The sequence below is a fragment of the Oncorhynchus keta genome, chromosome 11, assembly GCF_023373465.1.
Source record: "Oncorhynchus keta strain PuntledgeMale-10-30-2019 chromosome 11, Oket_V2, whole genome shotgun sequence".
In the NCBI taxonomy this organism is placed as follows: Eukaryota; Metazoa; Chordata; class Actinopteri; order Salmoniformes; family Salmonidae; genus Oncorhynchus; species Oncorhynchus keta.
Genome location: NC_068431.1, coordinates 49,213,644 through 49,229,731, shown reverse-complemented (window position 1 = coordinate 49,229,731; position 16,088 = coordinate 49,213,644). Strand labels below are relative to the sequence as shown.

At 43.7% G+C, this 16,088-nt stretch overlaps 1 protein-coding gene across 2 annotated transcripts in view; it reads left to right on the top strand.

Annotated features, from left to right (window-relative positions):
• Positions 1 to 14,945, top strand: part of ppp3ca (protein phosphatase 3, catalytic subunit, alpha isozyme) — a 58,790-nt gene extending 43,845 nt beyond the window's left edge. The window contains exons 4-14 of one of the 2 annotated variants that reach the window (XM_035781094.2): positions 333 to 444; positions 1,355 to 1,500; positions 1,731 to 1,870; positions 5,808 to 5,885; positions 6,058 to 6,152; positions 7,875 to 8,000; positions 8,397 to 8,480; positions 10,421 to 10,505; positions 10,655 to 10,752; positions 11,347 to 11,397; positions 13,037 to 14,945. In XM_035781094.2, coding sequence (XP_035636987.1) covers positions 333 to 444; positions 1,355 to 1,500; positions 1,731 to 1,870; positions 5,808 to 5,885; positions 6,058 to 6,152; positions 7,875 to 8,000; positions 8,397 to 8,480; positions 10,421 to 10,505; positions 10,655 to 10,752; positions 11,347 to 11,397; positions 13,037 to 13,233 — 1,212 coding nt within the window. In that variant the 3' untranslated portion in view covers positions 13,234 to 14,945. The remainder of the gene's footprint in view (positions 1 to 332; positions 445 to 1,354; positions 1,501 to 1,730; positions 1,871 to 5,807; positions 5,886 to 6,057; positions 6,153 to 7,874; positions 8,001 to 8,396; positions 8,481 to 10,420; positions 10,506 to 10,654; positions 10,753 to 11,346; positions 11,398 to 13,036) is intronic. The other variant, XM_035781095.2, reaches the window with a different exon arrangement.
• Positions 14,946 to 16,088: the final 1,143 nt, after the last annotated feature.

Sequence of the window (16,088 nt, the reverse complement as noted above, 5' to 3'; positions counted from 1 at the left end):
GTATTTCAATTGACTGATTTACTTATATAAACTGTAACTCAGTAAAATCGTTGAAATTGTTGCTTGTTGCGTTTCATATATTTCAAATAAAGGTCCATTTTCAGGCCTTTTCTGGGTTGAGCTCGAGGCAGTCATTGATCGTGATACGGTCTGATTTTATATCCAATGTTATATAATGCTGACGTTGTTATCGTCAAGCTGCAGCCTGATGCAGGCCTTTTTTTTTTAGGTCCTGAACAGTGTATCATATCATTCAGTTTTTGTGTGTGTGTGTGTGTGTGTGTGTGTGTATGTAAACTGATCTAATAACCCTTTATCTACTCTCTTGACAGTGTGTTTTGTACCTTTGGTCGCTGAAAATCCTCTACCCAAAGACGCTATATTTACTGCGAGGAAACCATGAATGTAGACATTTGACAGAATACTTCACCTTCAAACAAGAATGTGAGTACTCTCCAGAGATGTTCTATTTCTGTGTCATCTCGTGCATTGTTCCTTGAGAGGCTATGAAAGGATTCTTGAAAATGAAAGCGTGATACATTAGCGAAAAGTAGTGGATGGATGGTTCAAGCCGAGGTATCCCACGAGGAGAAGCAGTATTACAAGTACTACAAGTACAGGTAGACCTGGAACCTATTTCCGTATCTTCTCAGGTGGCACATCACCATGGTTACCAATGCTGTGAAAGGTTGGGGATTAGGAGTTAATGAAAAAAAGACTGCCATGGCATACAGACACACACAAACAAAGATGAAATCGGGTGAGCCTGGGGAGAAGTGTGAGAAGGTGTTGTGATGAATATCCGAGATCCCTTAGCTGGGAAGGAATATGACAGATGGTAGATGTGTTCTCTGGGTCTTAGGTGATTTACCCAATAAATTACTGGGAGTTTATGTATGAAGTGTGCGACTCGTTATTTTTTTTTAAATAGTTCTCTGGGTCTCTAACATCCATGGAGAAGTGCATGACGGGAGTCATCTTGTTCTTCTCTGCTCAGTCGGATCACACAATACAGTATATCCTCTTGAGAGAGGATGGTTGGATGTTATTACGAAAAGACATCCAAAAATGTATGCACTCACTATTGTAAGTTGCTCTGGCTGAGTGACTCAAATGTAAATGGTTTGGACTGTGAGATATTGTTTGTTCTTACATGGACTATCTGTTCCAGGCTGAAATCTCTCCTTTAAGCGTGAATCATATGCATTAACGTCAATGGACAGCTTATGTAACAGTCAAAGCTATTAGCTCGTATCTCACATCAGGATTCCACCTTGATGGATGACTTGTGTGGTCCCTGAGGTCCCTGTTTGTAATCGTTGCACTGATCCAGTTGTCTCTCTGCGGTGGACAGGTAAAATCAAGTACTCGGAGCAGGTGTATGACTCATGCATGGACGCTTTTGACTGCCTTCCCCTGGCTGCCCTCATGAACCAGCAGTTTCTGTGTGTCCATGGAGGACTCTCACCAGAAGTACACAACTTAGATGACATAAAGAAGGTATTGAACTACCACCATGGCACTGACAAGCCATGCATAGGGAAATCAAATCAACTGTGTTTTCATGTCTTCGCATACTTCAGGACAGCACTTGTGCATTTTGTGTGTGCATTTTGTGTGTGAGTGCATGCGTGAGTACCCGTGTACGTGCGAGAGAGTGTTGTTTTTTTTTGTTTGAATATTTGCGTATTTGCTCGTGTTTGATTTCAGTACATTTCTCTCTGCTGTAGATAGACCGGTTCAAGGAGCCTCCAGCGTTTGGGCCCATGTGTGACCTACTGTGGTCTGACCCTCTGGAGGACTTTGGCAACGAGAAAACCCAGGAGTACTTCAGCCATAACACAGTCCGAGGCTGCTCCTACTTCTACAGGTCAGCTCTCTCTCGCTCCACCTCAACACTTTCTTTCTTTCATAACTCGTCCTCGTGTTTTTGAGTCGTCAATTATCCCACTCTGGATCTGTCGACCGAACAATTACCTCCAAACCAAACGGCACGAATGCAAATCTCAAATTGTACACACACAGGGGAATGCAGCGTGCATCTGTGTTGCCGTGGTTCTGTATCCTGTCAGCCATAGTGTGTGCCGTTTATATGTCATGGCCGCTGCACTGACCTATATTCTGGGTGCCGAGGGTATTTGGGCGGAAAGCCTTGGATGTACATGGGGCTGCATTCGGTAGGCTCTCAGTAGGTGCTCAGAGCCCGGCCGTTATTCGTTTATTTTCTTTCCTGCCCAAATCTATGAACACTTAAATATTTCACACGCCAATGACAACTTAGATGGGGCGTGGCTGTAGGGACGGGTAGAGGGGATGGTGGTGGTAGGATAGGATGGATGGAGATGTTGGTGCAATACATGGCTGTGGTAGGTGAACACATCCTCATAAGAGGCTTTTCTTTTTACACACATAAACAAGTGCACAACTCAGGTCATTGGTCTGTCAGTTTGAGAGGGGGCATATGGGATCCCTGGTGATTAGTAGGTGTTATTGGTGGATCTCAGCTGGCTTATGTCCATGTTGTAAAGGCTTTGTGTCCTTTTGTGGACTGTATCATTCTGAATGACCACAGCAATACATGGAAGGGAACTATCAGACAGCCACATAACACTGTATGTTGTCCCGCCCGGCATCCGTGTTGTTAGGTGGTGGACTGTGCTTTTTTTTGAATATGATGAGGTGAAAGGCCGACGGTCTGGTTTGTCGGTGAGGAGTTACAATAGTGTCTTCAGGGGAACAGTTCAGTAGTGCTTCTCATCCGTCACTCTGTAGCCCGACGGCTTCAGCACCTGCTGGTTTCAGCACTACAGTGGTCCAGAGAAACGCCTCAGGAGCCAAATCTGACACAGACATGAGAGACCGCCTTCTCTGACCAACTGAGCCATGGATTAAAAAAACTGCAGCACATTTGGGTACAAATGCACAATCAATATGCAGGCTCGAGTCATCAGTATGTGCATAAAAAATGATTCATGACCATGGTGAAAGTAATCTCCTGTTATTTTCAGATTTTTAAAAATCATTTACCACAGCAATTTGCAGGTTCTATTCATGTTGATTGCAGTCGCTCTCTTTTTTTATGTTCATGATCTCATTGTATATAGTGAAAGTAGCATAGGGAAGCCCTGTCATAATTAGCCCGAGAGCTAGCTAGCAACCAGGGGCAGATTAAGAAATCATAGGCCCTGGGGCTTTGTTTTTTTATTTTTATAACCTTTCCACCCTAACCGGCCAACCATCATGTTCTGTAAACAAATCCTTGCGCCAAGATGCAATTGGATGCGTGGTAAATATACTGTTGAAGAGAAGAAAAAAAAAGGTTATAATAAAACCATAATTGTATTTATTTAACTCAGCAAGTCAGTTAAGAACAAATTCTTATTTTCCACTACTAACAGTGGGTTAACTGCCTGTTTAGGGGCAGAACGACATATTTTTCACCTTGTCAGCTCAGGGATTTGATCTTGCTACCTTTCGGTTACTGGCCCAATGCTGGCCCAACACCCAACCCACTAGGCTACCTGCCATGGGTTACAGTTGAGCAGAGGCATATTTAGGATCTCCCCCCCCAAAAAAATCTGCATTTTATAAACGCATTTCATGCAGTTCTAAGTAATGTACATGACAGAAGACACTAGCGGAATCTTTTCTAATACCACACAAATGATCAAAATGACTGGCTACACTGACACTGACACTGACAGACTGACAATCTGGTCTTGAATTTAACAAACAATAGCCCAGGGCAATGAAGTGACACACAGAATGTACAATATTAGGAGGCAATATATACTGTATATACAGTATATATTGGCTACTAAATCAAAATTCCAGCTGGACATTGACTCCCAAGTGGCGTAGCGGTCTAAGGCACTGCATCTCAGTGCAATAGGCCTCACTACAGACCCTGGTTCAAATCCAGGCTGTATCATATCGTGGTATAGGTGGTCCTTCTGTGGCTCAGTTGGTAGAGCATGGCGCTTGTAACGCCAGGGTAGTGGGTTCGATTCCCGGGACCACCCATGTAGAATGTATGCACACATGACTGTAAGTCGCTTTGGATAAAAGCGTCAGCTAAAATGGCATATATTATATTATATATCCGGCCTTGATTGGGACTCCCGTAGGGCAAAGCACAATTGGCCCAGTGTCGTCTGGGTTTGGCCATCATTGTAAATAATGTGTTCTTAACTGACTTGCCTGGTTAAATGTTTTTTTTAAACTTGCTCGTTGTGGCAATAGCCTATCTCAAGATGAGCGACTTTGAACAACAGCGTTGCTGTTAGCTACAAGAAAAAGTTGTATTGGTTTGACAGATTAGTCTTCTCTTTTCAGCAGTAGGCATTTGCTTTCCAAACGGTACGTTTTTCCTGATTTTGTATTTTGAAATCTGCAAAAGGCAAAACCGGTTTTCGCTTTGTCATTATGGGGGGGTATTGTGTGTAGATTGACGAGGGAAAAAAATGCATTTGGTACATTTTTAGAATGAGGCTGTAACGTAACAAAATGTGGAAAAAGGCCAAGGCGTCTGAATACTTTCTGATGGCACTGTATATAATACATACTGTATATCGTTCCTTAATCGGCCCCTACGTTAATCTTGCCCTGCTAACATCAACCACTGCTGTTTTCAAAATTGGCACCTTTGGTCCTTTCAATCCCTGTGAATATGCCTGCAGAAGAAACACATCAGATGCTCCGTTTTTCTGTCTGCAGCCGGAGGCATGAAACGTTGACACACACTATGATTATTAACCGTATACACATCCTGGCTTCTTAACGTCTGTTAAGCTTATAGATTGAGAGGTCAAATTGGTGCTTTGGGAACTGGAATGGAATCGAGCTAAATCTGTATCAGCATCTCTGTCTGTCTGGATCAGCAGGATGGAGTGAGATACAGAAGGGGGGGGGGTGGATATATTAGATGCTGCTAGTGGGGTATCAACTCCACTTACAGCTGCTGTTGTGAGGTTAAAGGAGAGGAATGTAGAGCAGATGAGAGGGGGCGTAGACAAGTACACGGGGATCTCCTACTCCAAACCAGGCAGTTGAAATGCACCGTGGGTGAGGCGGAGTCGAGCGTGGAATAAAAGAGGGGCCAGTATCAACTCAACACTGCCGTCTATCCCACAACCCCCCTGGGGCTCTGCAATGAGCTGTTGCTATGACAACTCACTCCTCCAGACCAAACTGGAGCGAGTGATAGGAAGAGGGAGAGCTCCAAGGAAAGGAGTGATCTGTGAAGAGAGAGAGAGAGAGAGAGAGAGAGGCGGAGAACCAATGCTGTCAAGCAGGCCGTCTCGTCAACAGTATGCCTAAAGGATGGGGAAAATGTCCTAATCCTCACACTTCCTGTCGGGTAGAAGTGACAGCCAGTTAGCCGTCAAATGAGAGCTGACATGATGGTTTGTTGTGTTCTTTAAGGCCCAGTGAGTGGCATTAAGTTGCTTTGGGCGACCTGTGAGCCATGTGTCGGGCTGGGATGGGCTGTTACGTCTTGCATCATGCTGAGCAGTGATCTGATAACAGCACACTGACGACTGCTGGTGCTCTGCTCTGTTTTGTTTTGGGACAATGTCAATGTTCTACTCTGTGGCTGGACCAGGGGTGTCATGCTCCGTTTCGTGAATGTAATATGCAGAAAATAATGTTTTGTATTCGGTTGACTGTGATAATGTGTATGCTCTGTTACACAATACCTCTGCTTTCGGCACGCTGTTCGATTCCGTAGGTCAGGCTGTGTTGCACTGTGATATGTGTCAAACAGTGTGAATGTGTATGTGACATCCCTCCTCTCTGCCTTGCAGTTATCCAGCTGTATGTGAGTTCCTACAGAACAATAACTTATTATCAGTCATCCGAGCACATGAAGCACAAGATGCTGGGTATGTACCGACACACACTTCTCTCTCTCTCTCTCTCTCCCTCTCTCTCACACACACTTCTCTCCCTCTCTCTCTCACACACACACACTTTTCAGTAGCTTTTACACAATTGATGATTCATCCAGATTATCAACCTGAAAACACCTCCCACTCTCTCTGTGGTGCCCTATAGCTACCGGATGTACCGGAAGAGCCAAACCACCGGCTTTCCCTCCCTAATCACCATCTTCTCAGCGCCAAACTACCTTGATGTTTACAACAACAAAGGTCAGTCTATCTGCTCCATGTATTTGTGGTGCTGCTTTATGGATCTATGTGAACCGGTAAATATTTGCAGTGAATGTATGCTGGAGCAAGTGTTTGCTGGTGGGTGGTGTTCAATGTGTGGCTTGTGGAGATGGATCGTGGGACATGGGGAGAGCGTAGGAGGGACTGTCGGTATGACTGACTATGTCCATGTGGCTTTATCTCTCCTGATGGAACTGTAACGGCATTTCTGGGGCTCAAGAGGGGCACCTAGTGGTTGATCATCTCACCTCTCTATGGGTCTCTGCCTGTCTCTGTTTCTTCCTGTGCCTCTGTTTCTGTCGCGCTGCCGCTGTCTCTCTGTCTGTCTCTGTGTCTCTCTGCCTCTGTTTCCCTCTTCCTCTGCCTCTCTCTGTCTGTGTCTCAGTCTCTCTGCCTCGGTTTCCCTCTCACTCTGCCTCTGTATGTCTCTGTCTCTTTGTGTCTGTCCCTGCGTTTCTGTGTCCGTCTCTCTCGCACGCAAACACATATCAAGATGTTCACCCCCACAAGACTAAGAATGTTTCTCCACGGCATTTCTGGGGCTCAAGAGGGGCACCTAGTGGTTGATCATCTCATCTCCCTTTGGGTCTCTGCCTGTCTCTGTTTCTTCCTGTGCCTCTGTTTCTCTCTCACTCTGTCTGCCCTTGTCTCACTGCCTCTCCCGCTGCCTCTGTGTCCCTGCCTCTGTCTGTCTCCCTGCCTCTGTTTCCCTCTCACTCTTCTCTTCCTCTGCCTCTGCCTGTCTCTGCCTCTGTCTGTTTCTGTGCCTCCCTGCCTCTGTTTCCCTCTCACTCTTCTCTTCCTCTGCCTCTGCCTCTGTCTGTTTCTGTGCCTCTCTGCCTCTGTTTCCCTCTCCCTCTCTCTTCCTCTGCCTCTGCTTCTCTCTGCCTCGGTCTGCCTCTATCTGTCCCTGAGTTTCTGTGTCCGTCTCTCTCTCACTCACACGCAAACACATATCAGGATGTGCAGCCCCACAAGACTAAGAATGTTGCTCCAGCCTAATCTCTCCTTGCCACTCTGAAGAGCCAGTGTGTTATACAAGCTCTACTCTTGGTTTCATTTTTTGATGATTAGATGTCTTTCCTTGTGGTGGTGTTTTATACAGTCATTCAAAGAAAGTGTGTTTTTAGATGTCGTGGATTTGTGTTACAACTTTTAGTAAAAAAAAAGGCTCCTTCCTAAAGCATATTTGTCAAGAGGCAAAACTCCTATAGCAAGCTTATACTGTATATAGTGGAAGTAGCATAGGGAAGCATTGTCATAATTATCCTTGTTTAGCATCAGCCACTGCTGCTGTTTCAACAACAAAACATCGGGAAATCAATCTCTGTGACTATATATCCCTGGTAGAAGAAGTACATCAGATGCTTTGGGTTCTGTCTGCAACGGAAGGCATGAAACCTTGGTGTGAGAGGGGTGAAAAAAACCATGCCGTCTTGGGAATTGACAGGATTTCGAACGCGTTTCCATGCAACGCTGCGTCATTGACATAGGAACGGGGAGGCCTCAACATGGAGAATGTGACATTGAACCGTGAGCCTGGAAGACATACAGAGCTTTATAGCAATGTATCACTCAACACACCGATGGTCATTTTTACTGTGTTGTTTCTGCACATCTACGTTTTGTGTAGCAATGTGTGTATCCATGCTGAAATGTTTTATGTTACCGGGACCCTCTCAAGTTGTTCCCCCTCCACAGCTGCAGTCCTGAAGTATGAGAACAACGTGATGAACATCCGGCAGTTCAACTGCTCCCCTCATCCCTACTGGCTGCCCAACTTCATGGACGTGTTCACCTGGTCCCTGCCCTTTGTGGGGGAGAAAGGTACCACTACCACCCTTTCCTTATTCATTAGTGGCACATTTATCAGTGTAATGACTAATGAGTACAGTGGTGTTTTAATACTGGTTCATCACACCGAGGTAAGTTAGGGGTTCCCAAACATTTTTTGCACACGACCCCAAATTGACACACTAAAAAAAAAATGTAGGGGATCACTTTTGGAAAATGTATATTTATTTTCCTGACCCCAAGTTTGGTGTTACAGAATCATCTTATTTTGATAGTATAGACTAACATTCAGCGTGACACATGCAGGCTCTTAGACTGCTACGATATGCAATGACTGTGTCCTTCCTATACTTACCCTCTTACTACATTTTATCATTAAGAAAAATGTGCGGCAGCACCCTCATCTGAGAACCTTTGACCCTTGTCCAGTCACAGAGATGCTGGTGAATGTGTTGAGCATCTGCTCTGACGACGAGCTCATGAATGACGGAGACGACCAAGAGATCCTTGATGGTGAGTCACTCATATACTGTACTGTTAAGAGTCCAATGCAGCCATTTAAATTTGTTTAAAAAAATCTCAATATCAAATCATTTCTGGGTAACAATTAAGTACCTTACTGGTCAAAAAGAAACGAAAATTGCTTCTTAGCAAAGAGCAATTTCTCAAGCAATAATTTTGTGAGTGGGGAGGGGAGAACTGAGAACTAGCTGTTATTGGCAGAGAGGTTTGGAACTCTTTCTTATTGGTCTATTAAGGAATTTAATTGAATTCAGGTGGTCTTTTCATACAGCTCTTACACTTAAAGAGCATTGTCATAGTTTTCACAGTTATATTATCCAACCTCAGAGTGTGGAAATATATACACTACCGTTCAAAAGTTTGGGGTCACCTAGAAATGTCCTTGTTTTTGAAAGAAAAGTTTTTGTGTCCATTAAAATATCATATTGATCAGAAATACAGTGTAGACATTGTTAATGTTGTAAATGACTATTGTAGCTGTAAATGGCTGATTTTTGTTTTTTAATAGAATATCTACATAGGCGTGCAGAGGCCCATTATCAACAACCATCACAGCAGAAAAATGTTCTTCTGATTAAAGAATCAATCAAACTGGCCTTCTTTAGACTAGTTGAGTATCTGGAGCATCAGCATTTGTAGGTTCGATTACAGGCTCAAAATGGCCAGAAACAAATACCTTTCTTCTGAAACTAGTCAGTCTATTCTTGTTCTGAGAAATTAATGCTATTAAATGTGAGATTTCGTACAACGCTGTGTACTACTCCCTTCACAGAACAGCTCAAACTGTCTCTAACCATAATAGAAAGAGGATTCGGACTGAGTTCCTCTGTCCAATGTCTGTGTTCTTTTGCCCATCTTAATCTCTTCTTTTTATTATCCAGTCTGAGAGATGGCTTTTTCTTTGCAACTGCCTAGAAGGCCAGCATCCCGGAGTCGCCTCTTCACTGTTGACGTAAAGACTGGTGTTTTGCGGGTACTATTTAATGAAGCTGCCAGTTGAGGACTTATGAGACATTTGTTTCTCAATCTAGACACTCTAATGTACTTGTCCTCTTGCTCAGTTGTGCACCGGGGCCTCCCAATCTTCTTTCTATTCTGGTTAGAGACAGTTTGCGCTGTTCTGTGAAGGGAGTAGTATACAGCATTGTACGAGATCTTCAGTTTCTTGGCAATTTCTCACATGGAATAGCCTTCATTTCTCAGAACAACAATAGACTGACGAGTTCAGAAGAAAGGTCTTTGTTTCTAGCTATTTTGAGCCTGTAATCGAACCCACAAATGCTGATGCTCCAGATACGCAACTAGTCTAAAGGCCAGTTTTATTGCTTTTTTAATCAACACAACAGTTGTCAGCTGTGCTAACATAATTGCAAAAGGGTTTTCTAATGATCAATTAACCTTTTAAAATGATAAACTTGGATTAGCTGACACAACATGCCGTTGAAACACAGGAGTGATGGTTGCTGATAATGGGCCTCTGCACGCCTATGTATTCCATTTAAAATCAGCCATTTCCAGCTACAATAGTCATTTCCAACATTAACAATGTCTACACTGTATTTCTGATCAATTTGACGTTATTTTAACGGACCAAAAAAAAGTGTTTTTCTTTCAAAAATAAGAACATTTTTTAAGTGATACCAAACCTTCGAACGATAGAGTATATAATACACAGGACAAATAAAGTTTTTGACTGCACTAGGCCTTTAAGAGTCCATTCGTGCTGTAGTGTATCACATTCCCCTCCCTGGCATAGATCCCGATAAACAATTTAAAAACAATGTATGTGTACAGTATATTAAATGTCCTCTGGGTATTTGTTTGTTATGAGGGGCTTTTTGAATTACCTATAAAGAATTTAAATGGATCACTTCAATGTGGCCCATAGACTCACTCCTGAGATCTGAAAATGAGTGTTCTCTCTCTCTTAGCCAACGCAGCTGCAGCTCGGAAGGAGGTCATCAGGAACAAGATCCGCGCCATCGGGAAAATGGCCACGATGTTCAAAGTGCTTCGGTGAGAATGTTCTTCACCTCACTTCACATGAGCTGTTACACATCTCTAATGCGGAATATAGAGTTATTATAATTTAGTATATATATACACAGTAGAAGCCGACATGAGTGATCTTTGTGGATGCCCTCTGACCTGTGTGTGTCCTGCAGGGAGGAGAGTGAGAACGTGTTGACGCTGAAGGGCCTGACGCCTACTGGCATGCTGCCCAGTGGGGTGCTCTCTGGGGGAAAACAGACCCTGCAGAGTGGTGAGGACCAGGCCCAAGCCAGGCCATGTTTTTTTCTATCCTCCCTCCGTCCCGCCTGCCCTCTCCTCGTTTCCCAACCTGTCTATCCGTTCCTCTTTCTATCACTGTGACTCTTACTCTCTTTCTGTCACAGTCTCCGTCGCTCTCCATCTCTCCCTGGGTCTTTGTCTTCGTATCCGTCCTCTGGTCCCTTTGTTTCTGACCCAGGTTTGCGCAGCCACCCGTAACTCTGGAGGACTGCAGATTCTGCCCTCTTTAGCTATAGCTCGACACTATAGAGAGAGAGAGAGACAGTCATCTCACCTGTATTCACTCCCATCGAGTTGCTCTTTGAAAAGCTGGGTGAGGTGTCTGTGGGCCTCCAGAGTCACTCTAGCCCAGCCCTGGGGTGTTCCCCAGTCCTTTGGTCACTCAGTCTGTTGTGTTCTACAGAGACTGGAGTGGGCTGCTGATCCAGCCTGCCTGGCTGTGTTGCTGGGTTACATGTGTGTCTCGCTGGTCTCTGGCCAGCTGCCTACCTACCGCCGGGGGGGGCTGCATTCTGCATGGCTTTGTCAGAAGTAACTCGCTCCCCTCCTTTCCCCCTCCCCCCAGCCACCACCGAGGCCATCGAAGCCATCGACACAGAAACTGAGGACGGAGAAGGTAAAGCTGCGTCCCCCACCCCACCCCTTTCAGCAGGACATGCATTGGGTCAACTACCCATCGGTGACAATAGCAGTTCATATTCAGCCTGCATCGAACATCTCAGGGGGACAGTTGGTTTAGAGTGGGTAGCACGGAACTTTGCAGTACCTTGATTACAAGATATCTCAACTATATCAGTTATGATATAAGGGCCAGGATATATAACAATAATTACATAGTGTACTCATGAAAAACAAAGCTTTTTCACAAGTTTGATACCTTACATAAAAATACAAATGCACATATGTTAACACATATACCGGTACATATAAACACATGGATTTGTATGGAAGTAATTTAAGCCATGCAAAGTGAGGTGCTACCAAGAGATGCATGATGGTTTCGGGTGCCTTTTTATGCTCAGGCATGATTCCTTCTTTTTATTTTGGGGGATTTGGCTTATCTTCCGCCCCCATCTGGTTGAAAGATGCATCGCATGCAGGGAGAACAGGACACAGGTGAGCCCTAAGGTGAAATACAGTATGCATCATGATGTCAACTGAATGATATCATGAGCGTGATGCTATCTGTGTGAACCATAGAGTCTCTGGACACTTAGTACCCATTTGACAGCTGCAGTTAAACAGCTGCCTGCATCACGGCAGAGTTGTGATAAACTATCAGGACTACGTATGTAGCAGTGGAGGCTGCTGAGGGGAGGATGGCGTCAATGGAGTGGTATCAACCACATGGAAACCAAAGTCTTTGATGTGATTGATACCATTCCATTGACTCCATTCCAGACATTATTAATGGGCCGTCCTCCCCTCACCAGCCTCCACTGGTATGTAGTATGACATGCTTATGCCATGTAGCTGGTACTGTATTGTCACGTTGGCTTCATGATGCATAATAATAACAACAGTAAAATAAGGGTCCCATTTTAGTAAAGGAGGGTGCTATAGTGAAAAAAAGGGTCCCATTTTAGTAAAGGAGGGTGCTAATAGTGATAAACAAGGGTCCCATTTTAGTAAAGGAGGGTGCTAGTGTAGAAAACAAGGGTCCCATTTTAGTAAAGGAGGCTGCCATTCTAATAAACTAATGTGCTATTCTAGTAAACGAGGATGCCATTTGAGTAAAGGAGGGTGCTGGGTGCTATTGTAGTAGACAAGGGTGTCATTCTAGTACAGGACACGAGGGTGCTATTATAGCCATGGTTGTTTATCTGAGTGGCTGGGTGAGTCATCGACTCGTTATCCCAGATGTTTCTCTTAGAAGAGCCTGTGAACATCCCAAAGGGTTCTGATATCACTCTGTCCACAATTAAATCTTATTCTAATCAACTTTGTCTTACTCAAAGCTGTGTTCAGATGTTCTCTCTAGACGAGTGTCAAATGATCTTTGAAATCACAATGCTAGCTTGTGCTGCTGTGTGACATGAGAACGCTATGTTTAAGGGACTGAACTATTGTAATGTTCTATTATGTTGAGGCCCAGTGTGGTACTTCCCAATAATATTTGAATCATATGAGTGTACACAAAGAGGAATTTCAAAGGATTTTAAAATCCAGGTTTATTATTTATGAATGCTGTCATGAGACAGTGATTCTGATCCCCTGTGTCCCCCTTCTCTCCTCCCACCTGTCCCTCCCCTCAGCCATCCGTGGGTTCTCTCCCCAGCATAAGATCGCCAGCTTCGAAGAAGCTAAGGGGCTAGACCGTATCAACGAGCGCATGCCACCCCGCAGAGTCGGGGTCAACCACGTGGGACAGTCCATGGGCAAGATGAACATGTCCGAGGCCAACGGCACGGAAGACAATGACAATGACAATGACAACAGCAACGTCCAGTGATGCTGAGGCCCGCCCCAGAGCTCATGCTACTGCTGCGCTGTGCGACAAGATATCGCCAAATCGTGATATCAGACCTCCGAATAAAGATACAACAAAACACAGACACAACACATCTGCATCTACCGCTGCTGCTCCTACATCCAATTAGAGAAACGAATCAAATGTTAAGTCTCTTGTACAAATGGGTAAGGTGGTATATTTTTTGACGCCAGGTCACCACATGGGGGGAACTGAGCTCAGAAGGGGAGGTTTTCCCGCTCTTTGGTCTGTGGATTGGGAGGGGGTAGTGGGGTCAGAGATTAGGGAAGGGACATGGAGGAGGCGAGCGGGGCGGGATGGAACTTTTTGGGATGAGGTCAAGGGGGGTGTGGTCCTGTGGGTGTGTCTGCCGGTCCCTTTCTCAGTCCAATCACAGACCGAGTAGGCAGGGTTTAGAGTCCCGAACTCTCTCCTATGTCCGCTACATCCTCAAAGGGTCTGATACGAGACCCATGCCACACACACATTTGACCATTTTTGATTAAGTTTCACTCATGAACTCATCTCAAACAGAAATAATCTCGCTACTCAACATGTTTTGCTACTAGTAGTAATAAAAACAAATCCAAAAAGAGAAAATGTTATTTGTAAGAAAGGGCATTTGAGAAGAAAAAATATGTACATTTTACCACTTGCAATGCAATCTTACCGGAGAACTTTTATTTCTTGATTTATTTTGTGGTAAGACGCCATGAGCCTGCAGAGGGTAGAGGTGGAACGTGGGCTTGACTGTGGCCTCTCCACCAACCAAAGCCACAGTCTGTCATGTTTAGGGGCTGCAGTTCCAGCAACCTTCCACCTACCTTCTACCTGATTGTTTTTCACTTGCCTGTAACTATAAAGAGAGAGAATGCACACGGTATGTCAAATCTGCTGTCGCAGTAGAAAAAAAAATCTTATATCTATATATCTATAATTAATTATAAAGATGGACAATAACAAAGACAATGATTTTTAACAGCATCTACGTTATGGAACGCATCAATGCATGCAATTAAGTTCCTTATTGATATGTACAATTTTTATTGTGATGTGTTTCAATAGAGTAGACTTGAATTATTTCCCTCTTCAAAGATATTGTTTTTTTACATATCATTTTTCATTCTTGCTTCCTTTGATTTGTTTTTGTACATTTTTTTTCATCAATATTATTTTAAATTTTATTACAGTTTTGTATTTTTATATTGTTTCGCTCTACAGACACAGATGCTCTCTTTAAGGTGTGAAGCCTTGTTTTTTTTCTGTTCTGTTGGTGTACAGAATTTATTCAATCGTTTGAATGAACATATTACTCCGTGATAAGCAACATTCAGGCTACCAAAGCATGCTCGCATGGTTTCTTCAAATGTAAACAAATTGGACATAATGAAAATCCTGTGTCTCTCTTTTAAAAGGAAAAAATATATATTCTCATTAGTTCTTGATGATATTCCTATGATTCTAACAATTTAAGCTTACAGCCCCCCTTCCACTGTTTTCTGATCCTTGATTGGTCTAGACATGGTTTATTTCGAAGAAGGAATTTCATGGATTTTAACTTGTGACAATTTTTCTTGTAATTTTCTGTGGAACTAATTTTTGGCATTTGAATTCCTAAATGATACACATGGTAAGCATGCCCTATGGGACAAATCACATTTTTTACTCTTGAATAAAATATGCATGAATCAGTAGTGTGGTTTCCAGTTTCTTATCGATAGATAGGAAATGTGTGCAACATGATGTAAATAGGATGCCTTTTCACAATTTAAGCTACACCTAAACAGTATGCTCTGCGGGACGAAGTGTGTGTGTCTGCTGCACATATGTAAAATGGGCAGCTTCACTGTTTTCGAAGGGAGCTGCTTTTCACAGCCAACTTGGATTCCATACAGTGGGCGAATATGCTTTTCTCTCCAGTTTCCATGTGGGCATTCGGTCTGCTTCCCGTCATTCTTCCACAGGAAACTCCGGGAACAGCATCACACAGGCCATGGCAACCACTCCCACCTCACACTGAACCCACTGTAGGGGGCAAGTCTATGGATCAAGACGGTAACATCCCGCTACCAGGACCTTAACCATACTCATTAACACATACACGCAGACTCAGGCCACAAGTTGAGCCAGCTGCCTTACACAGACAGACATACAACTCAGAGTCTCCATTCTCTCTCCTACACAGTGGCTCCTCTTGCCCCTGGGTGACCTCTCTCTCACACACACACACACACACACACACACACACACACACACACACACACACACACACACACACACACACACAGTGGGAACGTGAGAAGCTTCAGTCAGAGGAAACGTTGTAGATTTGGACATTGATCTGCTTCTAGATCCCATCACTCTGCTGAGTGTGTTTCTCCTCATTCCAGCAGGTAGGTTCAAATCAAAAAGGCAGCATAGCCAGATTACAGGTACTGTTGACATTTATTAAATTGTACCGAAACTTCCTGTTTTCATCACAACTCTCCTCACAGTACATGTCAAACGTTTGGACAACTACTCATTCAAGGTTTTTTGTTTGTTATTTTTTAAACTATTTTCTACATTGTAGAACTATGAAATAACACATGTAGTAACCAAAAGTGTTAAACAAATCAAAATACATTTTCTATGTGAGATTCTTCAAATAGCCACCATTTTGCCTTGATGACAGCTTTGCACACTCTTGGCATTCTCTCAACCAGCTTTATGAGGTCGTCACCTGGAATGCATTTCAATTAACAGATGTGCCTTGTTAAAAGATAATTTGTGGAATGTATTTACCTAATGACTTTGAGACAATTAGTTGTGTTGTTACAATGTATGGGTGGTATATA